At 53.3% G+C, this 23,758-nt stretch overlaps 9 protein-coding genes across 9 annotated transcripts; 2 read left to right on the top strand and 7 right to left on the bottom strand.

Moving 5' to 3' along the window:
• Positions 1-120: 120 nt before the first annotated feature.
• J4E90_009002 (uncharacterized protein) lies at positions 121-1,071 on the bottom strand (the record flags this gene model as incomplete). The annotated part of the gene is made up of 2 exons (XM_051438523.1): positions 121-302; positions 357-1,071. The coding sequence occupies 2 exons, from the start codon at positions 1,069-1,071 to the stop codon at positions 121-123; spliced, it is 897 nt and encodes a 298-aa protein (XP_051287833.1).
• A 2,625-nt stretch (positions 1,072-3,696) lies between these two features.
• On the bottom strand, positions 3,697-4,122 carry J4E90_009001 (uncharacterized protein; the record flags this gene model as incomplete). The annotated part of the gene is made up of 2 exons (XM_051438522.1): positions 3,697-3,955; positions 4,058-4,122. The coding sequence occupies 2 exons, from the start codon at positions 4,120-4,122 to the stop codon at positions 3,697-3,699; spliced, it is 324 nt and encodes a 107-aa protein (XP_051287832.1).
• A 2,535-nt stretch (positions 4,123-6,657) lies between these two features.
• J4E90_009000 (uncharacterized protein) lies at positions 6,658-7,345 on the bottom strand (the record flags this gene model as incomplete). Its single annotated transcript, XM_051438521.1, has 2 exons — positions 6,658-7,023; positions 7,076-7,345. 2 exons carry the CDS (start codon positions 7,343-7,345, stop codon positions 6,658-6,660), a joined length of 636 nt encoding a protein of 211 aa, XP_051287831.1.
• A 1,151-nt stretch (positions 7,346-8,496) lies between these two features.
• On the top strand, positions 8,497-9,900 carry J4E90_008999 (uncharacterized protein; the record flags this gene model as incomplete). The annotated part of the gene is made up of 2 exons (XM_051438520.1): positions 8,497-9,145; positions 9,197-9,900. 2 exons carry the CDS (start codon positions 8,497-8,499, stop codon positions 9,898-9,900), a joined length of 1,353 nt encoding a protein of 450 aa, XP_051287830.1.
• A 421-nt stretch (positions 9,901-10,321) lies between these two features.
• J4E90_008998 (uncharacterized protein) lies at positions 10,322-11,964 on the bottom strand (the record flags this gene model as incomplete). Its single annotated transcript, XM_051438519.1, has 2 exons — positions 10,322-11,713; positions 11,770-11,964. 2 exons carry the CDS (start codon positions 11,962-11,964, stop codon positions 10,322-10,324), a joined length of 1,587 nt encoding a protein of 528 aa, XP_051287829.1.
• Positions 11,965-12,526: 562 nt separating this feature from the next.
• Positions 12,527-13,809, bottom strand: J4E90_008997 (uncharacterized protein; the record flags this gene model as incomplete). The annotated part of the gene is given in 2 exon segments (XM_051438518.1): positions 12,527-13,789; positions 13,804-13,809. The coding sequence occupies 2 exon segments, from the start codon at positions 13,807-13,809 to the stop codon at positions 12,527-12,529; spliced, it is 1,269 nt and encodes a 422-aa protein (XP_051287828.1).
• A 1,762-nt stretch (positions 13,810-15,571) lies between these two features.
• Positions 15,572-16,936, top strand: J4E90_008996 (uncharacterized protein; the record flags this gene model as incomplete). The annotated part of the gene is made up of 4 exons (XM_051438517.1): positions 15,572-15,721; positions 15,774-15,878; positions 15,927-16,110; positions 16,158-16,936. 4 exons carry the CDS (start codon positions 15,572-15,574, stop codon positions 16,934-16,936), a joined length of 1,218 nt encoding a protein of 405 aa, XP_051287827.1.
• Positions 16,937-18,428: 1,492 nt separating this feature from the next.
• Positions 18,429-21,677, bottom strand: J4E90_008995 (uncharacterized protein; the record flags this gene model as incomplete). The annotated part of the gene is made up of 1 exon (XM_051438516.1): positions 18,429-21,677. One exon carries the CDS (start codon positions 21,675-21,677, stop codon positions 18,429-18,431), a length of 3,249 nt encoding a protein of 1,082 aa, XP_051287826.1.
• A 710-nt stretch (positions 21,678-22,387) lies between these two features.
• On the bottom strand, positions 22,388-23,707 carry J4E90_008994 (uncharacterized protein; the record flags this gene model as incomplete). Its single annotated transcript, XM_051438515.1, has 3 exons — positions 22,388-23,373; positions 23,423-23,634; positions 23,697-23,707. The coding sequence occupies 3 exons, from the start codon at positions 23,705-23,707 to the stop codon at positions 22,388-22,390; spliced, it is 1,209 nt and encodes a 402-aa protein (XP_051287825.1).
• Positions 23,708-23,758: the final 51 nt, after the last annotated feature.

The following is a 23,758-nucleotide window of genomic DNA, read 5'->3' as shown; positions in this document are numbered from 1 at the left end:
CCAATCACTTTGTGTTTGCAGCCTGAAGCATCCACCACCCGAAGATTTATAATCGTTCTATTTCAGAAGTAAGGCGACTTTAGATTAGAGATCACCCTTTTCTGCCTTCGCTATCATCATCTAGTTCGCAGTCGCCCCAAATGGCCATCCATTGAGATCGATATTGAGCAACCTCCCCAACCTAATCTCCTCGGCACGAGACTTGAGATCGTCGATATCCCAGTTACACCACAAGAACTTGCCCTTGAGGAAGCGAGCCTCTGGTGTCGAGAGCCAGAGATTGAAGCTCGCAGGAAGAGTGACTATACAAAGAACAATTAGTCTCATCGTGGTATGCAGTAGGGTCGTACGCTCACCATCATCAGTCTTGACATGCTTGAAGCTATCTGCTCCGCCAACTCTACGGTTCATCTCCGTCAACACAACGCCAGGCTGGGTATGGAAGACGCTGAGATTAGGTTTCGCAAGGAGTACCATGTCCCACAAGCGGTAAACAGCCATCTTCGCAACGCAGTAGGAGGCGTAAGCATCGTTTAAACTCAAATGGGCGCCCCAGGAGTTGATAGCGACAACATGCGCATCAGGTGCAGCATGGCGTATGAAAGCTTTAGCGACCCACAAAGAACCCTCAATATTCCCAGTAACACCTTTGAGAAACTCACGCGCGTCAACCTCAGCGAAGTTCTCAGTCGGACCAATGACCGCAGCGGCGTGAATAAGAGTGTCAATCTTGCCCTCTCTCGCGAAACTGTCAAAAGCCGAATTGACAGATGCCTCGTCGGTAACATCCGTGCTTTGGATAAAGACCTTTGTGCCAGGACACTCTTTCTCGATAAGCGCTTTGTTCTCGAGCAGCGGACCCTCGCGGCGTCCTAGGAGACCGATACGTGCGGCACCTGCGCGGGCGAAGAAACGCGCTGTCTCCCCTCCGATGCCGGTGTTGCCGCCTCCGGTCACGAGAATGGATTTGCCTTTCTGAGAGAGGGCTGGGAGGCTGGGGTCGCCGGCGGGTTGGGCGCTGTTGTGCCAGCGCTTGACTGGAGATGGGAATGGAGGAGTGGAGGATACCATGATGATGTGGATGGGCTTTGGTGGAGGAGAAAGGATGGGTTGCTGCGTGACTTGCGACTGATACCACTTAGAAAGATGCGAACGTCCTGGGTATTCGTAATGGAGGACGACCCATCATCCTTATAATGTTCTTGTACCCAGGTCGGGGAAAGAGACACGGCGGAGTTCACGAATCCCGACGTACAATTTGTTCCGCCCGACACTAGTGAAATCCGACCGCACTGATTCAGTTCGGGTGGGGTGGCGCTTTCGTCGTTTGGTATGTCACGCATACTTGTACACAAATACTCATTGATATCTCAATGTTGGTATAACTCGGTACAATCCATCAAGCCATGTCGCTAAGCCATAGAGGCCGTGAGCATGATCAGCCCACCCATGCTGTCCATACCAGAACACCATTCGGTCCAACAGGCCGCGCTACGACTAGCTCTACTCGTATGAATCTGAGATGGCGTCTCGTCATTCGATGGAATGTAGGGCAACCACGCATCTCGGCAGGACAATCGACGCTGGTCCAACTTTACAATCTCACCATCGACAGCCAGCGCAAAGGATGCCTCTTCTCGCAGCTCGTTCTGCCGTTGCCTTTGCCACTCCTCCGCATCACGTGCTTCCCAGAGTTGCCGTCTCGCGGGCAGAGGCGCAACTACGAATTCTGTAGGCATGTCGCACATGGCTGCTGGGTCGAAGAAGACGAGCTTGTTCAGGACGCGATAGATTACCGCGAGTCTATCATGGGTTTTAGTGAAGGAATATGGAACGGTTATCGGAATGATCAATGTACCTTCGCCTGGATTCTTTGTAAACCCAGTCTTGCCAGCTGTTAGTTGACTTGCTGCGACATAATACGTCATGCGTATGGCAATCAAAATCGTCGCGAGAAAGTTGGATTGCGACGAGCTAGAACGAATATCGTTAGATGTGTTTCCTAAACGTGCGGACATATTGGACTCACAATGACTGCCCTCTCTAAAAGATAATCCAGATTATTGTGCTCAGTCTCGCCTTCGTCGATGCGAATCAGAATGTAGACCGAAAGAGCTTGCATAGCACCTAGTAGTTCCCATTTGTTTAGAGTTTGGTTCTGGTCACAGATGCGTTCACACTCGGTTCTCACATTCCGCCAGAAGAGCTTTCGGCTGCCTTTCACTCGGTTCGCCATCATGTGCATCAACGCGATGCAATTCTCAAGTGGTTCTATTGTTGTCCCTTCATCCATGAACGACACGTAGCTTGGATGTATGAAAGGTGGCAGGTCATTTTGCTGCAGCATCAGCGGATAAGACTTTAATGTATAGAAGATGAGACTGGCCGCTCTTTCCGCTCCGTGGTGCATCTTTGGTCGTTGTATCATTGATCTGACGTTCGAACTAGGGCCGGGTGAGATGGCAAAGCACAAAAATTGTTGTCTCTGGGTTCGATGTTGCCGCTCCCGCTGACGAGTAACTTCATTCTGTTCGTCGGAGATTGGGCCTGTTAATTCCAGCAACGATGAAGGAGGCGTAATGGTCGTCGGGCTGGCTGATCCTGGTGAAGATGATGTGACTGAAGGGAAAGCCGACTGAGGCGTAGGTATCATGTAGTCGTCAAAAGCCGTCATATCGTCGAGGCTCCACTGTAGGTCTTCGAACACGGGGTCAAGGCTGGTCAATGTAGTAGCCAGAAGACCTTGAGATTGATCGGCTACAGTTGGCACAATCGAGTTTGCATGACCGTCAAGGGGATTATCCAGGTGGTCGGAGGTAGCATGACGCACAGCATGACGCTTTTGCCTTGTAGATCTGGAAGGATAGTGACACATGAGACCCCTTCGGATACAACGCGAACATCCTGGTAGTGCGTTATTGCACGCGGTCTTTGCCTTTACGCAAGCCGCACACGATCGCCGTCTCTGGACAGAGGCTCTCGTGTTGGACCGACAATAGTAACCATGACGTTTCAATGATGATTCTTCGAGAAACGGTCAGTCCAATAGTCGTTGTCGCAAAGTTGGAGCAGCACGGCAAAGACACTGACGTTTGGTAAACGGCTTGTCGCACTGGCGGCACCAAAGCACACCCGCAGGTACCTGCTCCGCCATCCGGGGCTGATCTGAAGGCGAAGATGGTGGTTTGTGACACTCACGAGACAGCTGGTTCGGGATAAATTGAAGGCAAAAAAGCATTTGGGTGGCGTGAAAAAGAAGCCTGGTCGTGACAAGCACAAGGTATCTAGGTAGTCCCGAGGTTGGTGGTTGGTGCTGACATATGCGGCAGGGACGCGCCCCACCTGCATCCTTCGGCCGGTACAAATTGTAATTCCCACTTGGGTCAACATGACGCTAGCGCGTCGACTTAAAGTACTTCCGAACGTAATTCTGTTTCGGGCAAGCACGCTTATTATACCTAGATACTTCACGGTCTGACTTCCAGCCTTTGCATGCCCAGGTGGCTATCCGCGTCGACTAACCCTGGGTCCTCGGGGCCTCGGGAGTCTCGCACAGAGATGAAGTACATGAGTCTGTTTGGTGAGACACCAGGTGCACTACTTTCCAATTGAACGAGTGTGTATCTAACAACCAGCCGTCATAAACCGCTATCACCCCTTCTTCCCCCTAGTTTCAAAACATCCCTTCATCCCCCTCTAGCTACGGTAGTTAACCGTCACATGGCACTTATCACAGTTACCAGTTCCATAGCTACCATGCGACTTTCCACAGTGAGCCAAGATATACTCGGCCTTGTCCTTGATAACCTGACCCCGCACTGCCTGCTGGCCAGAGCCGTTGGTTGCGTACTTGATGAAGCAGCTGCCCTGCGAGAACTCTTGCTGGTCGTTGTAGTACGCGTTTACATCGATTCTGGCGATGCCGACGTAGCATTCGCTTAGGTTGGGGGAGCGGCTGGAGCCGTCGCAGCTGGGAGGGTAGGTTAGTATAAGTAAAGATAATAGGGAAAGGAGGGGTTGAAAGTCTGAGGGGTGATGGGAAGGGGAAGTGGCTTACTTGTCGGAGTAGGCCAAAGCAGTGCTGCTAAGAGCGAAGAGGGCGAGTGCAATTTTGGCGAACATGATTGCGGAGTGTTTGTGAGTGTTTGTGATGGTAATGAATGGGAAGTTGATGTGTTTGATGCTTCTAAACCGCTGTGCGGACGCAGTATTTATAGACAAAATGTCTGCGTACAAGCGGACTCACACTCGCCACCCCTTAGCTGACTATACGCTGTCCTTACTATTTTGGAAGTCGAGATACCGATGAGGGTGCGTCGATGCTGATGTGCATGATGGCCTGAAGCATGCGTGTTTGGGATGAGGCCCCCCATATGCTCGATGCACACACTTCGGCTACAACTCCGATCTGGAGATCATGTTCTTAAAATGTCGGTCAAGAGCTCCTAGGATCTACTTCCTCTCTTGTTGTGAAGAGCAGCCAGTTAGTGAAACCTCACAAATTACGGGTCTTCGCAGCGGACGTTTTGATAGAAGCCTTGGAGCAGTCTGCCTTGCGAACCTGAATGGATACACAGTAAACACAGCTCTGCGTCTTAGAGTGCACGTGAGCTTCCGTAGCACATTACCAACGAAAGATGCAGTCGGAAGGTCCTCCGCTATTAGGCGAAAGCGTAAATATGTGTTGAGAGATCCGCCCAATTCGGGTAATCCGGGGAGCGCCGGTCAGGAACGAACGCTTGATCCGGTCAATCGCAGCATGTAGCAGCATGATTTCGTAGTAGCCCTGATATCATGGAGTTACAATGTAGTAATATGATGCAAGCAAGCGGGAAGTACATCGTTCTCGTTGGCTAAATTGGTAGTGGAAGGTGTGAAGGTTTGCGGGCCGCAGCGTACATGCGTACAGCCTTACGGACGTACGGCCCCGGCATTAGCTTGGTGTATGTGCATTAGTACCCGTCCAAAACACGACAAGCTTCCGAAGGGTCCAAAAGCTTGTGGCGTAGATGGGTCACGCAGGCTGACGTGAAACAGTTGCTTTTGCAGCAAATTCATCGAAGAAGAGCATGTGACTGACTCAGACTGCGATCTGGTCTTCGTCTACGCTGGCCACCGAAGCTTTGTGTCAAGTTCATGGTGGTATCCATATTCAATTAGAGTTATCATAAGCCTTTCAAACAAGCTACGGAGAAGCATTGCCCAGGAACGGCTAAACGAGTAAACGAGGGGCGCGAGGTGATGCACACCAAGGCTATCGTGTAAAAAGGCGGGGAATCAGGCGCTAAGACATCTGAGTGGATCGTGAGGCACGCTTTAGTACTGAATAGTTAGGTGTTTATGATCAAGACGCCGCAATGGGCTGTCATCCCGTAGCTAGCTGGCAGGCTGCGGCAGCGCGGCGCCGTACCGGCGTTGTAGACTAGAAGACATCTCCAGAATGAGCTAGCATACACACAGAGTAGGTGGACATACCGTACGATTAGTGATGAGAAGCCGTCCGTACCGAAGCCCCGATCAGCTCGAACCTAGCCATGAGAAAGGCCTTCCTCCGTGCGATCTCAATTGGATTCGAAGTTCACCGGTGTCTTGTTCCATGCGTCTGTTCGTGCAGATCGGGCTACACGGAACGCCTGTCCTTTCTCTCGGGTACCAGAAACTACACACTCCGAGCCAGAAACGGACAGATGTGGTCATGATGACATTGACTTCGCAGGAGCGCCGCATACACTGAGGAAAGCCTTGTCCAGAAACGGCCGCATAAGACTGCCGATCACCAAGTCCAGTTGTAAAAAATAGCAACTTGTTCAAACTGATGCAAGGCGGGGAGGTACGATGCGGGAATACGGTGTAAGCAGCCCGTTCGTGCAGTGCATACGTTCACCGCCGTGGATGGTGAAGATTCCGGAGCCGCATGACAGGCTTACATTCGAAACCCTGGGCAAAAAGAACAAAAACATACAACAGCGGGGATTCGCTAGTGGTCACCCACCTAACTACTAATCCGCCGGTATCTTGCTTAAGTACCGCTGAGCGAACGGGAAGCGCTGAGTTCAAGATCCTATGGTCGTATGTACAAGAATGCCGTTTTGAAAGGAAATTGATCTGCGTTCATTGCCATTAGTAACATGACAACCACAGCCTTGTTCGGGTCAGCCCAAGGTACGGTCCAGGAGCGCCACACAGCCTGATGCGGCTCTGGAAGTTGCTTCTGTATGGGGCGGACCCATGGCGCCTTGCCACACCAACATTGTAGAAGTGTTATTATAAGAACTGTGAGCAAGCTAGGGACAAGCCTTGACCTAGAACGGCTGCATGGAGGCACAAGGCTGCGTATGCCGAGTCCGTCTTTCCGCTAGCGGCCACCAGAGTACCAGAATGTGTAGATACAAGGCGGAGTTGTAAGACACCAAATGCGTTGGCTCGATTCAAAGGGACGCCTTAGCATATAAGGTTGGGTGTTGGCGGTCCGCATGACATGATGGGCTGCCAAGTGGCGGCGGCGGCGCGACACGACGCGATATTGTAGCTGGGTCAGGCTGAGGATGGCGTCCCGCCTCGTACGATTCGAATGGGGTTGAATTATGTCATGGGTATCTCACTTGATTCGTCTCTTCATGCTGCTGGGACCATACTCATCACCTGGCGACTATCCACTCAGCCTTCCAGCGCCTTTGTCCGTCCATTCCTCTTTCTCCAACTCTGCACACCTCTGTCAATCTCATCTCTTGTCACACCGTCTTTTATAAGCTGCATAGTCACACCCAGCACCTCGACGTTCTTGTTCCTACTCTCATCGTCGAAGAAAAGCATCTCCTCGTACTCGATCCCACTGTCTCTATGTATCCTCTGGAAATGCGTCGTCTTGCTGCCGGGGTATATTTGCATGTGATCGAAGTAGTCTATCGCGCGTGAGGACGACCCGTTCGCGCTGGGTATCTTGAGAAGCTTGAGCATTTCGCGGCCGAGATCGGGGGCGCACGTGCGCGAGGCAGCGGCGATGAGGATGTTCTTGTGTTTGAGCTGTCGTTGCGTCAGCTTCGTCATGGAGATGATGGACATCGAGTCATCTCACTGCTTCTAATACGCCGCCAACATCATTGTAGAAGCCGAAGCCCTCGCCATATTTGTCCTTGACCTTCAGGCCACCTTCGACAGGCTTCAGCGGAGGCGTGACGTGGGTGTCAACCCAGAAGGGCCATAATGTGTAGTCGAGATCGAAGACGACAATTTTAGGGAGCGGTAGTCCGTCTGTGAACGTTGACGGCCATTGGACCTTTTCTGGGAGCGTTGTAGTCGTGGTCGTGTCGGTGGATGCCGACGAGGTCGCGCTGCGGCGGGGCATCGTGGTCTCCGGTATGGGTGGGAAGGGCGCTTTGAGGAAGAAGGCCAAGACGACTGCAGATACGGCAACGGTTAAGAAGCGTGGAAAGGCCAGAATAGAGCTGCGCAGGGTGACTGTGAAAGCTGTCGCACGTGGCGCGCGTGGCAGAAAAAAGGCGATGACGTAGACGCGTAGGACTGCCCGATTGGGCGCCCGGCACGTGAGAACCCTCGTGGCACGCAACAACGTTAAACACACCTCACTACGAAATACCACGATCGATCGTTCATTCGAAAAAGCAAATTCCCTCAAAGATGGCATCGGCGAGTTCGCTTGTACTACCACAGTTTCCGCTGTACCAATTGGCCGTCGTGAAAATTCAAGTGTTGACCTGTATCACACATCAGCCCCCATTGGCATCACTGCCATCATGTAGATGTTCACGATTGCTGAGTGCAGTTCCCGACGTACCCATGCATAGCACATGCACAACATGAGGAAGATGATGGTCTCGACCACTAGCGCAAGCATCCGTGAACTGCCGATGAACTCATCGCCCGGCCTGACCAGGACCATCCTGAACCTTGTCCGGCGCACCTGCAACCTTAATCCAGCTCTAGCTATTTTGATACTATTGCCAAGTGTATCAGGTCTCTTCGGGGTTAAGCGCGCGATGCGCTCGACAACAAGAGGTACCTCGGTACCCGGAACCAGCGCTTTACGGACGCTCAGCACCCTTATCGCGCAAGTCCAGAACTAGATATGCAGCGCGATGGATGCAAAACACCGAAACATGCAACTGTGCGATGACGATTGGGATGATGGCCGTCTTGCATGTGTTAAAATGGGTTGCGCTGCACACCTTCCGTTCTAGTCGTCCAGCCACTGCCAGCCCCGCAAATAACGGGCAGCGGAAGGATTCCCGCCTGACTTCTGCCTGCGTCCACCTCTACACAGCTTTCTCGAGCAATGTCGCCGTGATCCGACCACCAACGGGCTTCAATGGCGGCGACCTGTGCTCGTCGTACAATTCTTCACCGCGACCAGGAACAGCACCAGCTCGTCACCACCCCACGACCCGCAATTGCGCAGCCTCCGCGTCTGCGAATCAAGGCGCGCCCCATTGAAATCCAGCGCAACAACGGGTGACACCACGCCAATCAATCGCCACAATGGCCGACTTCCATGAGACAAGATCGCCCCTGACAAACGAAAATGTCCAAGCATGGGCGCGTGCGAATTTTGCCGCGCCGTTTCGCGCCCTGCCACGCGCCGCAAGACTGCATTGGATCCAGTTCGACGAGAGCTTCACCATCAGCAGAGCCATCTGGCGAGGGCTCGGCCGCTCCACCCACAAGCAATTGCTTGTCATCGGCGGATATGCGCCAGGCCCCGCGGGCGACGACGATGAACCCATAGATCGGGTCACCGCGCACGTCCACGAAGATGAGGCCGAGGTCAGCTTTTATCGCATTACCGAGTTGGAGGACGGCGCACACGAGTTGCAAGCTGTGAATAGTACCAGTACTGTTGCTTTCCATGCGCCTTTTTGTGATGTTGGAGACGATACCGGCGGCTCCAAAGCCATCCATCGTGTGTCGGCCCTCATTCTCTACTATTTCTTGGCTGCGGGCCACGTGAAGGAGTTATGTCGGACAAGATCAGATCCTACCATGTTTACCAGGAATTTCCGCGACGCATGTTTGTGGGTGCAGAACGAGGGGGAAAGACCATTGCTGCCGCCGTCTAGGAAATCGGAACCCAGTACGCCCATTGAAAAGGATTCGATCGCTGTTCGGCCAAAGCGATCATCTACCGTCTGTACGTCGATGTTGATTGTCATTTGGTTGATAATGTACTGACTAGAGGCAGCATCATTATCAAGATCCATACCGGAAGACATCCAGGTCCAGCCGCCATCCATCAAACGCGCAGCAACCGACAACTTGAGTGTCAAGATCAAACGCGAGCGCGATGAAGACTACCCCAGCATCGCATCGGCTATTCGTCCAAAGAAACACCGTCGCACCGTCAGCGAGCAAATCGTACCACCCTCAAATCTCAAAGACTCAACTTCCGTCCCATCACCGTTATCCATCCTCAGCCCGCGCAGCCCAGCACCAGAGCGCGTAAACCGTGCACTAACAGATCGAATCCAACACCTCAAAGACGAAAACGCCGGTCTCAAAGCCTCAAACACCAGCCTAGAGACCGAAAAAACCGACCTCCAAAAGCGCATGGAAAAAGAATCCCACGCCTACCGCGGCCTGCAAATCGAATCCGACGCGCTAAAGAAAGAGTCTGAGAACATGAGAAAAGAGATGATGGCCATGAAAGAGCGATTGGAATCTGTCGAAACATCAGGCGAAAAGCTACGGGTGGAAGTCGATCGATTAACAGCCGTAGAAGAAGCAAGCAAAGAACTACGAAAAGAACTAAGGAATGAAGTTGAAAAACTGAGAGGGCGGGTCGAGAGAAGCGAGAAAGAGGCTGAAAATGCGAAAGAAGAGCTGCTGGCTGTGAGGCGTGGGTTAACGAAAGAGCTGGGCGAGGCGGTCAAGAAGTGGGGTGCGTAAGCGACGGGACGTGTTGGGGAATAGCGTTGGCTGTTGATTACTTTTTGTTCTTTTGTCAGATGATTTTGGCGGCAGAGGCGGCGGCTTGTGGCAAGTTGTACATGATGTGCAAGGATGGGGTTTAGGGCATTTTCTTTGGTTTGATGAAGAAGCGGCATCCTCGGCGTATTATTCGGCGTCTCTATTTCTCCTTCGATAGGGTTGGGGGCAGCTCGCAATTTCAATGGGATAGCACTGCAGCGGTGTTTTCCGGGCTTGTTATTGGAATGGTCATGTGTTTGATGGCTTTGTTGATGCTGACATGTTCAAAAAACTTACTTGGGATTATCGATACTATCTCCTACTTCTGGTGTTACTACAGGAAAGCAAGAGTCCATGAATGTATACTCCATCGGCGCATCAAATCCCACGCCCTGCTACGCTACGCCTTTTTCCAGAAATCGGGTATCTTGGTTTGTTTCCCACCACGAATCGCAGCCTGGAAGCCAGGCCCATCCTCGTCTTCAATCTCGGCTTGATCTTCCTCTTCGTCATTATCCACTTCATCGTCCTCGTCGCCATCTTCTTCGTCATCATCTTCGTCATTCTCGTCACCGTCATCCTCATCCTCATCCTCATCCTCAGACTCAGACTCAGACTCTTCCTCCATCTCCTCCTCGACCTCGATTACAACGTCTTCCTTAACCTCCTCCTGAACGTCCTCGTCAATCTCCTCCTCAGCCTGTACCTCAGCAGCTTCCTCGGCCGTTCCATCCCCTTCTGCCTTCTCAGCTTTTGGCTTCGCCCTCCACAGCGCCATCCCAATGCCCTTACTCTCCACATCCTCCGCCTCTTTCAACTGCCCCATGATACCATAGTACTCGCAATACTCTTCACTCGCTAAAACCCAGCGCTTGGGATGCCGAATGCCCATCTCGCCGATGAGTCCATCCGCACCAGCTACTTCGTACTTATGCGGCCACATGTTTTCATATTTGAGCTCGCGGAGCTGATCTTTCCTACGCATTTGCCCCGCGTGTTGGGCGGTATAGGTGTGCATCTTACCAACAAGTTTCTCGGGAGCCGGCGTAGTACTAGGCAGGAAGTTCCAGGCGAAGTTGATTTGTTTGGTCTGAATACGTTGGCCCGTTCTAATATAGTCGCGGAGAGCTTGTTTCTCGACATATTTCCTCGAGCCCCTATTGCTTAGTCGCTCGTGCTGCACTTGCGCAAAGCGGAAGAGCTCTGCGGTCTTGTACCACTTCCGCTTTGGCGTATCGTCGAACTCGTCGTACTTGTTGAAAAAGCGAGCGGGCGGATCGCCATATTCTGTTTCACAGATGGCGTCCCAGTCGAGCGAGTTTTGGAACATGAGCCAGTCGTGCCCGCAATTTTCGCCCATGGTGTTCAGGCTATCTCGCAGCATGCCGACGACGCTGCGATACTTTTCGATCTGAGTGTCTGTGCCCTTTTTGCTGTTGTCGGACGCATTGGTGATTAAGAGTGTGACCTTGTCGAACGGATGAAGCAGCAGTGCGCGCCATTGTGAGATTTCGCCTCTCCAACCTGTACCGGCGTGCAGCTTGAGCTCTTCTGATGCTTCCTCATGACGCCAGTTATCCTTTTCAGCCTCAGGAATCATCGCAAGCTCAGCGAGAGCCTCATCGAAGAAGCTGATGTCCAGGGTGAACGTGACGGAATGCAGCGCCTTCCATCCCTGGTGAAGAGGGACGCTTCCGTGTAGGCTGATGGGATGCCTACACTCTTGCTCAAAGTCGCCGGAGAATTCATCGAAGAACACTTTTAAGTGACGAGCTGCTGCTTCAGAAAGTTCCTGCGTCATGTTAGCGATCAAGACCTATCTACTCTTTCTAGAAAGCAACAACTCACCAGATTAGCCTGCTTGCAAGCCAGCACCATACCACGGCAATCATCCTCTTTCTGCCAGCGCTTCTTATACGGTAGAGGGGAAAGCCATCCGTATAGAAAGTCGTAGATGCTCATGCGTACATCACGATTTAGCAGAGTGAAGAACATGGCGTCTTGGACTACCGGGCTCGGTACGGATAGTGCAGCGTCCTGCATAGTCTTCGGTTGTAGAGAAGAGTCGCTGGGGGCTGCGGTGGTCACTTGCTCTATCGTAGTGATTTTGTGGGCGGTTTGTTTGCTCCAAGCTTGTGGTTGATCGGTCTCAATTGAGGTGCAGCAAGCCTGGAATGATTCTAGAAGTGTGACGGGCATTATATAGAAAGAGAAAGCCCGGAAACATGGCGTCAGTGCGCGTTGAGACTGCTGCCTCGCTCAGGGGGACGGACTAATCGATAGTGAAAGGGCGGCTCAGTCCGACCCGCTTTGGCGATGAACGCACGCGCAGTGGCTCGAGCGATGCATTTGACGTCGTGTGAGACGAGTGTTGTTGTAGGACTGAATTCGTCAAGGAACAAGATCACCTAAGCCTATCTTGAGGAAAGTAGGAAAAGCGGACAGTCGCATGCAACAGAATCATCCTATACAGCTATACTACCACCCACACTCAATTTTGTCGCGTTTCGTACAGCTTACTCATCACCTACCGCCCCGTGCCGAACACCGTCACACGACATGTGCCCAGGACTCATCACCCTCTACCTTCGCACACCTCTCCCACTCACACAGCGGTTCGTCTACCAGCTGCAGGTGCCACCATCACAGCACCCTTCCTCACCCTGTCCTTCTGATGCGCCTCCCTCCGCAGCTGCTCAATCTTGGCATGTAGCTCTGGTACGCCGACGTCTTCTACATGTTTACCATGAATCTTACGGTTCGCGTTCTTGCCATGGCTTGCACTGTTGTTTACAGCATGATCATTGGTGGCATGCTTAGAAGCTGCAAGACCGGAATGCTTGGTCGGAGTCGTGGAACTTGTGGCGGCGCATCTGCTGTCGCCGCGAGGAGCGGGCCTACGTCGTTGTTGGGCTGGTCGATGGGGTCTGGGGTATGGCTTGGTGGGGGCGGGGGTATCGTCTTCGGTGTCAGAGGCCCATGTGAGCTGCGAGTGGCGCCGGTTGGTGCAATCCTGGGTGGGTGTCTTCTTAAGGACGGAAGCCTTTGGCGGGATTCTGCTTTCGATCGGTGACGAGGTCTTACACTCGATGCTAGGAGACGATGGTGGCGAGGAGGAGGAGCGACTGGAGGAGATCTGCACCTCACTGGATCCTGGACTGACTACTGAAGTGCAAGATGACTCAGGGCTGGGTGGAGGGGCAGGAATATCATCAAGATCGATGAGCAGATCTGATACTTGGCTAGCACGACGGATCGGCTGCGGGGCTGGCGCTGGTGGAGGAGTCAATTGTCCCAATGCAGCCGGTCTTGGAGACGGGCTCCTCTTGAGAATACCACGCGGCTTCTGCACGTCGTCATCAAGTAGATCACGCTCTTCACTCTTCCTCGTTCGAAATGTCGAAGGGTCAGGAAAGACTCTCGCTTCCGGTATCGCACCATCCTGGTCAGCATCCTCATTCGCCGCCAGCCTTCGCTGCATCCAAGTAGGCGGCCTGGGACCGATAGCCGACTTCTCCTTCCACCATTTCGGTATGCCTCTAACGAAACCCAGTTCACGAAGTTTCTCGATACCAGGCATCTCGTGCTTGAACTTGCACCCGATTGCTGTCCAGTCACACTCCCCTGTCTTAATCCAGTGTGTGCAGTACTCTTTCTTGGATGGATCGGGCTCGATGCCGGATGGGTGTGGCACGCGGTATCCGAGGCGCTGCGCATCTTTCTGGTAGATGGAGGCGAAAGTGTCGGTGAGCGAGGACGGGCGTCCATGAGTGGCATTGGGTGTTGGGCGAGGTGGCTCTGGCGAGTTGACGATAGCTGGAAGTTGATGAGACGATCGATGAGTACGAGTGTCGCTCACGGGCATAGTCTGCGGCTCCGCACGTACATGGTGGTCTGGTGCCAGGTATCGTGACTGCGTCGTCGTAGTGGAGCGAGGCGAGAAGCTGCTGGCTGTGGGCGCTTGGATCAGGAGAGCCGAAGCAATCTCGTCCGTCTCTGAGCAGAGCTTCCAAGCTCCGTCAGAGATCTGGCGATGGGTCAACTGACGCGGGATCCCTTGTAGTTGAAATGGCAGCTGGTCTACTGGTACCAGCGGTACCATAACAGTGCCACGAAGGAGATAGTAACGAAGGCCCTCCGGAAGTGCGCAGGTATTATAAGCTTGGGTGGCCATATCGACAAACAAACAACAACGAAGTCGTCGGGTTCAGATCGCGGTGATGAACTTCCTTGGTGTAGCTACTATACAAAGAGAGATGATTGAGATACGACTTGGGAGGATTGTGAGACTCTGAGATCGGAACGGCTGTGTTCCATTATATTCGCGGGTGTGCGACTGTGCTCAAGACAGCAATTCGATGTCTCTACCCGACGCAAGCAGTTTGCCGGCATCTGCAACCTTGCTTACCCGCCAGACAAGTCATTGCTATACACCGCAATATCCAGCAATAATTGAGGGGAAATGCAGATTGCGTGTGAAGACGGGACTGCCTGTGAGTAAATCAAAGAAAAACACAAGCCTACCTAGGTACCTAGGTGGAATACGAGCAACAAGTCCGCAATGTTTGTAATATAATGATTTGTCGCTACTCTACACTGCGAGCAGACGAGTGGGTGAATTATCGCAGTGTCGATGATAGGGGTCTGTCCTCGTGGCTTGAACAGCACGCAATCGGCCCTAAGACATGGCGTAACGGCTGGCGGGATGGGGAACTGCGGTGTCTGCGCTTGCGATGCCGAACCACTCGCTCTTCGCTCCTCAAAACGTCGAAGTCGTGATGCTATTGTGGCGATCGCGGTGACAATGACGAGTAGATTACAAAATTGAAAGGCCTTGAAGATGGCGTACCGCACTGCCATGTGGCCAGGCCAGGTTAACCCTTTCGCTCAACGGGTATCCCTGTGCCGATCAGCCGCGGCACGGCAATCGCCGTCCTGCCCAGACCCGCCTAACCACAACTCCAAAACATTAGACTGCTTCAACCCGCGTTGGGCCATCACGGCTTTCGGATTCGGATCTGTGCCTTGGCCGTGGCAGCGTATGCCGTGTATCATCTTTTTCCCAGCCTGAAGCCGCCGCTAGGAGTCTCCCTCCGCATCTCAACGGTTGGCCCTCCGGTCGGTACCGATGATGTCTGCACAAAGTCAATCTGCAGATCTACCACCTAGTCTTCCGGCAGTTCACGTCTCGACCGAACATGTCAAAAGTTACTTGCATGATATTAACCGTGTGGCTTGTCCTGAGGAGATGCCTCCGTGTTGAGGTTGGCAGCTGAGGTATGCAGCCTAAGAGGCCGCCATCGAAGTTACCGCTCTTTCGCAACGAATAGACCGTCCGGCACATCGTTCATGACTCGGTTAAGAACGCGATCTTCAATAGTGGGTCGTTGGCTTCCACTGGTCTTGCGCGGCAGTGCTTCTGGCCAGTTTCGGAGACTACGCGCCTGGGACGACTATCAACGGTCCCTATGCTCCAGGGTCTGCTAATATTGGAGCCTTCCTCGGCATCCTGTTGTTTGTTGATGAAGTTTTCCTGCGCGTAGGATACGACCAGCAATAATTCGGATGAACGACTGTAGGTAGCTATGAGAGATCGCATCGCTATAACGGAAAGACAACGAAGCTTCAATAGCCGGAAAGCATCTCCGACATGAGCAAAGACGACCGCAGTCCCGAAGTGTTCGCTGTGGCTGCACCGTTCTTTGTGCTCACATGGACGACTGTTCTCCTACGGATCTACGTACGCGCGGTACTGATGAAGACATGGGGAAAAGATGACTCGTACATGGTTGCGGCACTAGTAAGTGGTCACGTCTCGCGTTCAATCGAAGTCATGCTGATCAAGCTTGTAGTTAACGTTCACCATGTATCTTCCATGTCAGATCATTGCCGCGATGCACGGAACCGGACGCCATCGATGGGAGTTGAGCGATAGCGATGCGAAGACAGCACTTTTGGTCAGTCTGACGTTCTTATCGCATCAACTGATATCTGACTCGATATAGTTCTGGTATCTATGCGAGCTGTTCTACGTGATAGCGAACTGTCTGCTCAAGTTTGCCATCGGCTACTTCTACCTGCGGGTCGCGATCGAGCGCTGGCATATCTGGGCCATCCGGATACTCATGCTAGGAACTGTACTATGCGGTCTCGTTTACTTCTTTCTAGTTTTGCTTCAATGCATTCCAAGTGAGCATCAATCAAGCGCTCGTTGTCGCATTCGCTAATGGTTATAGTTTCGGACTTTTGGAACGTGCATCCCGCCTCAGACAGATGCATACACAACGGACCAACTCTGGGCATCACGTATGCCCTTGCCGCCATCAATGCAATGGCTGATTGGGCATTCGGCTTGCTTCCTTTCTTTATCGTCTGGGGCTTAGAGATGAGAACGAAGACAAAGCTATTGGTCGCAGGTATCCTTGCATTCGCAGCAATCGGAAGCACCGGTACTGCCATCCGTATGGCGTACATTCACACACTCGTTCAAGGCCCCGACTTCTTGTATGCTACCACTGACGTCGCCTTATGGAGCACTATCGAACCTGGCATCGGCATCACCGCAGGAAGCATCGCGACACTCCGTCCGCTCGTTCGCCACTGCCTATGGAAGATGGGTCTTGCCGACGCACCCCGTGAGGAACGAGGCCGCAACTACTATCCTTCAGAAGAAGGTGGTCGCAAACGAAAACATCGCCGCGGATATCGCCGTAGCCTGAGCCCTTCCGATCTGGTGCCTACGATACCTGGCAATATGACGACCATACAGATCCATGGACCTCACGACATAGACCTAGAAGAGAACTTGTCCCCGCCGAAAATTGTCGTTACAGACGATGATGTACCAGAAACTCCAGAGGGTCAGATTATACATACTGTCACGGTTCAGCAACAATATGAAGGTCCTGCGAGGCTTCCCGAGGCGCCCCCGAGGCTTCAACTGCGCGATAGCTTGAGACATAGTTTCACTCGCGGGAGTATTTTGAGCCTTGGCAAGTTTCGCGTACCTGAGTGAGCGTCCAGATGGAGTACTCGATGTCTCTCCGCCATCTCAGTTGCGCAAGTTGGTGATAGTCTCACCTCAATCGCTTCAAAGACAGACCGCAGACAAAGCAGATACACCGCCACTGCACAGACGCACAAAGGCTATGTTGTCTCATCGATTCATCATGTCGCGACGCTCTGACGGACACGCGATACACCGTCACTGGATCGGTCGTCAGAAGAAAGCGTGAGAGCATTTCTGGATCGTTGCGTCACCTGCGCAAAACACATTCACCAACGCTGGCTGTCATTCACGTCATACGCAATTCTATCTCCAGCCGCCGCTCCTGAGCTCTCAGTCTCACACGCGAGACTTCGCTTTACCATCATAATCTTAGCAACACCTGTTCAGCTCCTTAATAGTACGTGACCAGTACTACCGCATCCACACCAGGCAGCCATACTGATAACGGTATGGCTGAGACTCCCACACCATCGACGAACATCTCCAGTCAGCCTCACGATGGTGATCCAACAAAAGACGACGAGTTACCCACCTTACCACCCAACAAAGAAATCCTCGCCTCCGCCATCCACATGACAAACACCACCCGCTTCCTCCACCTCCTCTCCCACCCAAAAGCCCTAATCAACCACCACGGCCCCTACACCACCCTCCCCACCACATCAGTCTTCTCCCGCTCCCCAAAACCACGGTTCCCCCCCCAAACCCCTCTTCCCCAACCCTCAAATCCCTCGCCCTCTCCCTAGCCGCAGCCCAAGACAGCACCTACAGCGCGCAGCCTCCCAGCCTTGCGAAATCCGACCTCGACTTCTTCACGCTCCTCTGGGACAGTTCTGTCGTTGTCTTGGAAGAAATACTCTGCAGGGGTGATTTACCACAAGAGTCTTTCGGGTGGGGGATTTATGGGTTGGCGGCGGGGTACATGCATCCTCCTCCTCCTTCATCTTCTCGTTTCCATGACCTGAGTCAGCAGAACATCTTCATGCGGAACAAAGAGAGGTTGAAGGATGCGCTTTGTATGATGCCGAGTTTGGACGTGGGTGGCATAAGAAGGGGGATGGGGATGGGTGGAAGGACAACGACGGAGGCACTGACGAGGGCGAGGCGGGATATACATACTCTAGGCCATATTCTTCTGTACGAGTTTAGGAAAGGGGGGTGGAAGAGGGTGAGGTGGGGACATGCGGTTATGGTTGCGGAGAGGTGGGTTGGGGCGTTTGGGGTAGGGAGGAAAGAAGGGGGGAAGGAAGAGGTAGCGAAGGTAGAGACGAAGAAAGGGAGTGGGAAAAAGGTTACTTTTGAGTTTCCTTGATGGCTTGGATTTGAGCAAGAATAATGGTTTTGGATAGTTGAAAGGGTGGTGTACAACCCCAACCGAAGTAGTTAATAGGAATACGAATACTCGTCTCCAACATCTACCATGCAATCGCACTACATATTCAACTTGCCACATCACCTAGCCTTTCTCCTTCCCTTTCTCTCCCACAAGCTTGCCTTCCTACTCCTTCCCCTCCTCCCCGCCAACCTTCCCCTTCCCCGACACAGCCAACCTCTCCGCCACCTTCTTAACACACGCCTTCCTCTTCCAACACCCGCGATACCACTCATCCAGCTTCGCAAATCGTGCCTCCTCCCAGCCCTGCCACTCCCCAACCAACCCATGTACAACCGGCCAAACAAACGCATCCGCAATACTAAACCTACTCCCCGCTACAAACGGTCCCCCGTTCCTCTCTACAGTTTCTTCTAGACGCGCTAGGAGGTTCTGTAAGGCGAAGTTGGTGGTGGTGGTAGTAGGAGTAGGAGTAGTAGGAGTAGAAGTAGGAGTAGTATCCCCCCGTATTTCTCCACTCCCCTCGGTTCCTCCACTTCTCCGCGGGTTCTGCTGATTCCGCCAAACCCGCAAGATCTCTGATGCTAATAGTATGATAGGAAACGCATTCGCAGTAGCCAAATTCGCAGAATGGCTTTTATCGAGGGGGTGATATCGGTCTAGGCACAGTAATATACCCATCGGCGTGTGAATCTCTGAATGCTGGACGTCGACATCCCGGAAGGTGATTTGGCGGTTTTGTTCAAACGACGGGTCGAGGTTTGGTGCTTCAACAACCGTATAGGGCACTTTCGATTCCGCTAGACAGATAAGCACTTGATCATTCTCCAGGCTGTTGTTCGACAGGAAAAGCAGCGGTGTATCGTCACCCGGCGGCTCATGGAGGTGCAAAACATCAAACCCCTCACCATACCACTTCTCCCACTCAAACTCGACATTGTGATTCTCGCGGCTGAACGCAGTGATGAGGCGTTTCGTCTCCGCCTCGTCATTCGCAACGATATCAGCGGCGTCGCGTTGCGTTTTCGACGTCGCGCCTTGGCCCCAGATGATGGTGCTGCGGCAATCGAGGTACGTGGCTATGTGGCGGAACGTCAGACTGATGCGTATGCCTCCATATGCGTTTTCCGTTTCGCTGCGTTCGGCGGGCAGGCGCTTGTCGGGCTGGATGCCGTGGAGCCATTTTGCGTTTGAGGCGAGGCCGAGGGTGAACATGGAGTTATGGGGGAGGTGGACGCGCTGGGTTGAGCGTGGTGAGGACGCGGGTGAGGGGTCTTCTTCTTCTTCTTCTGGTTTTGCTTGTGATTCGGCTTTCTTGGTGCGGAGCCGCATCGTGCGTTGCGAACCGAAGCTTACGTTGACGATGGAGGAGCCTTTTGCGATGTCGAGCGTCTTGTCCGAGTGCTCGGAGATGAAGTCGTTGCCGGAGCGGTAGAGTTGGATTAGCACGTGGTTTAATGGGTGGCCGACGAGCGCCTCGGCGCGCTTTCGTATGACGTGGACTTTGGGGGAGAAGCGCATTAGGGGCAGGGTTTGGTCGGATGGGTGCCGGTATACGGGCATTGAGCCGTCGTCGCCGAAGGCGCCCTGGCAGCATACTAGACGGGGTACTTCGCCTTGTTGGTGGAGCATCTTTTGCCATCGGACTTCGTTGTAGAGTTGGGTGAAGATGGTGTCTTTGAGTGGTTTTGCTGGTTCGGACGGGTGGAAGTAGTCGGCGGGGAAGAAATCGTGGATGATGCGTGAGTCGCCTTCTGCAATGTGATCGCCAGGCCCTAGGACGGGGAACGTTGCGAGTGACTGCAACTTGGGCGGCTTACCCATCGTTGCGGCTTTTGTAGGTGTCTTTGTTGATGATGGCGAACTGGCTTCTGGCGTGCTGACAGGAGGTTGTTCTGGCCGTGCAGCTTCTACAGTCGGTAGCTTGATTTCCCTGTCGTCTTGCTTCGGGGTGGTTGGTGCAGGCTTTGCAGAACTGATGGACCCTCTCTTTGACTCAGACCCCGACTCAGACTTTGGTGCCCTAGTGAGTGACATGCGCACGCGATCCGAGAGTTCAGTCAACCTGTTTTTCTCCTTCTCATCACCAGCCTTCGCGGACAATGCAGGTACCGAGCTAGCATTCTTCAGCATATGCTGCTTGCTATCCTTCTGCCGCAAATCTGCAACACTCCCAGCTTTTGCAATCTTGGACATTCGTTGAGGCTCAGCCGATGCGGACTGTGGTATGACTGTCGGTGCCGTAGTGATTGGCGGAGATGGATCTTTCGTAACCTGGTTCGCCGTCGTGCTCGGCTCGCCATTCGCCTCTTCACCATCTTCCTTTGATGCTTCTCTGTCCTTCGCTTTCTTCTTGCTCTTCCTATTCTTCCTCATTCGAACCTTCGACTTGACAAGTTCCGGCTTGTCCCCTTCTGTCTTATCTTCCGCGGCACCTGCAGCACCCTGTGCAGCCCTCTTCTCTATGATGTCCCTTGCGAGAGACAATTTAGCCATACGCTCCTCCATAGTCTGCTCGCTCTTCGCGCCATCCGCAGGCGCTGTTGTCTTTGTCGCAATTATCGTCGTATCCTCCTTGAGTATCTCTTCACTGTTGACCAAATACGTGCTGAAGAAATCTTCCATGCGCTTCAGCGCCAGTTCGTGTCGGTTTTCCCTGCGGAAGCCCAAGCAGTCTTCTATGACATGAATCTTGACACCATGCCGCGCTGCATCGATGACAGTTGCAAGCACAGAAACATTGGTGATGCATCCGCAGATGAAGAGTTCGGTAATGAGTCTTGCGCGCAGTGTTATGAGCATGTCGGTGCCCTGGAAGGCGGAGTAATTGGTCGTTTGTATCACAACGTCTGCAGGTAGCTCGATCTGCTTCGCGATAGCATCTGCAAACTCGGCGCCACGCGTGTCGGGTACGCATGCTGGCGTTCTCTTCTCGCTCTTCAACAGGAACAGCTCGTCGTCTTCTTCAGCCTTGGCTTTTGCGACTTCCTTTGGCAGCGTCTTTCGTCGTGCTGACACGCGTTTCAGCAGGGCTAGCGCGCGTTCCTTGTGTTTTGAGGATCTGGAGGGCGCTGGCAGCGACGCTGCTTCCTTGGCTAACTCTTCCTCAGCTTCATTGTTGTTTTCCTCGCCGTCGAGCAGCCCTTCTACGACAAGCGTGTCTCCCGCACCCGTGTCGGCGCCAGTCGCGATGCGATCGGCTTCGTACAGCGTCTGGACCCAAATGACATTGCCGCTGAGCTCTCTGAATTTCGGAATCAAAGTCTGGATGCGCTCCAGAAAGCCCGTCTGGGTGTCAACGGGAAGTCGTCCTTCTGATGTCACAAAGTCGTTCTGGAGTCCAACGAGAACAAGGGCTTGGTGTGTTTGGAATTTGGGTTGGTTTTGGGACACAAGGTCCATCAAAGACGCCATGTTGGAGTTCATCGTGTCAGGAACGCGAACGGCTAGGGTTGAACGCGGAAGCGACAAGTCTTGGCATCAATGCTAGTGAGCGGGAGATTGTTAGACAAGGGCTTCCTCAATACGAAAGCGAGCGGAAGGCAATGGTTAGGGTGTTGGTGTTCTACTTTTTGGACGACAGCTGATATTTGATCACATGGTGCAAGCAGGGTAAGGCCAAGAGGGCGTTCAGTAGATTGAGTCAAGTCGCCGCATCTTCAGGCCATGCAGGGATAAGCATTGGAGGAACGCGTCCCGGATGTGTTGCGCAGGGCGTTGAAAGCTCCAGCAGGCAGGATTGGCAGTGTTTTGGAGGTTTCGACGGCCGCTAGATGGCCCCTCGCCCGTCCCCGCCACCATTAGCGCGGGGCAAGGACGGTACTTCTATGTTTGCGCCCATCTGCGACCGCGGACATGCTCACTCCGCAAGGGCTTCCCTCTCATATCCTCCACCATGTACATCTCGACGACCGCATCTCCGCGCACACGTGTGTCTGCGCTGCGGCTTGCCCCCGGACTATAGGTCGGACGGCATAGCGCACAAGGCAGGAAGCCTAAACGGACCTCATTCTTCACCGCCAAACCACCTAATGCTCTGGATGGTGCTCGGAAACATGTTCCAGCATGTAATGTCCCGACGTCGCTCTTGCCGGGCCCAGGATACTGGAAGCAAATTCTTGCGGTCACTTGTTGCTGAAAAAGGATGTAATCTTCCGCGAACCATCCGCCTTGGACGTCTTTGCTGCGCTGCCGTTACTCGTGGCGCTTCTGGTACCTTGCTTCTTCGCGGGTGTTGACTTCTTCGCAGGGCTTTTGGCAGGCGAGACAGACGCGGTCGGTTTGTTGCGCTTGTGCTGTGGCTCAGACTCTGCGTTGCCATCAGCCACGTCGTCGTGCTCTCGCTTGATGCCTTTTGGCGACGTCGCTGGGATAGGCAATGGCGCGTTATCTTCGGTACCTTCGACGCGATCGGTTGTGTCACGCGTCTCATCAACGTCGTGCTCGACCTTGATCTGACCCTTCTCGTCTGTCGAGGCGTCCAGATCATGCTGTGCCTTGCCGACAGATTGCTCCTCCACCTTCGTCTCAGCAGCCTTTCGTTGGTTACCAAAGAAATTGGCAATGTTGTTTTTGTTGGCTGCGCTGTTGATTGGCACGAGAAAGGACGGAGAGTTGTTGCCGACTTTGCCTACGTCTTTGCTGACCGGGTAGCACTCCAACTCACCCTCGTATGGTTTCAACAGCGACTGCAGTTCTGTGCTCCACTCTGTGCGCGTCGGGTCAAGCCAGGTATGGATGGCATCTGAGCCGTTGTCGAAGATGACAGGCATGCGGTCGTGCAGGAAGCTGAGTTGCTTGTTCGAGTCGGTGGTGATGACGGTGTAGGTGTAGAGCTTCTCGCTCGAGTCCTCGAACTGCACACAGTCCCATAGTCCAGCGAAGCACATGAGCTTGCCGTCTTTGCGCTTGGTAAAGTGTGGCAGCTTCTCCTTGCCTCCGTTCTTCTTCAGCCACTCATAGAAGCCCTGTGCCACGATGATGCAGCGCTTCTTCTTCTTCATGGTCGTCCACATGCCGCGGTCTTCGAAGAGCGAGTCGTCGCGGCAGTTGATCGTCTTCATCTTGGAACCGTAGTCGGGGTTGCGCTTCGTCCAGAACGGTACGAGACCTGTCGCATGCTGTCAGTGACGTACGAGGTCATAGGTGGATGTGCCTACCCCATTGCATAGACTGCAGTTTGTATTTGGTATCTTCCGTCGCGCCTTCCTCCTGGCCGCCAGTCTCGGGACCGTCCGCTCGGTATACAAGCCCATGATAGCCTGGGGCGAAGTTGTAGCTTTGGCGCACGTTGCTGTCGTCGTCGGGTGCCTCTTCGACTGGCATCTGCGACTGTTCGAGCTGCTGGCGGACCTCCGAAGGCCTCTGGTATCTTTGTCAGCTGTCACATTGTATTTCGCGTGACCACATATCCTCACCAAGGCCAGCGCATACCGTCCACACATAATTAAAGAGATTCAGTGCATCGTGGTGAGGTCTACGGGCAACGCGATGCG

The sequence above is a fragment of the Alternaria incomplexa genome (assembly GCF_024043165.1).
Source record: "Alternaria incomplexa strain BMP 0042 chromosome Unknown scaffold_14, whole genome shotgun sequence".
NCBI classification, from domain to species: Eukaryota; Fungi; Ascomycota; class Dothideomycetes; order Pleosporales; family Pleosporaceae; genus Alternaria; species Alternaria incomplexa.
This window is presented reverse-complemented; position numbering and strand designations above follow the sequence as displayed.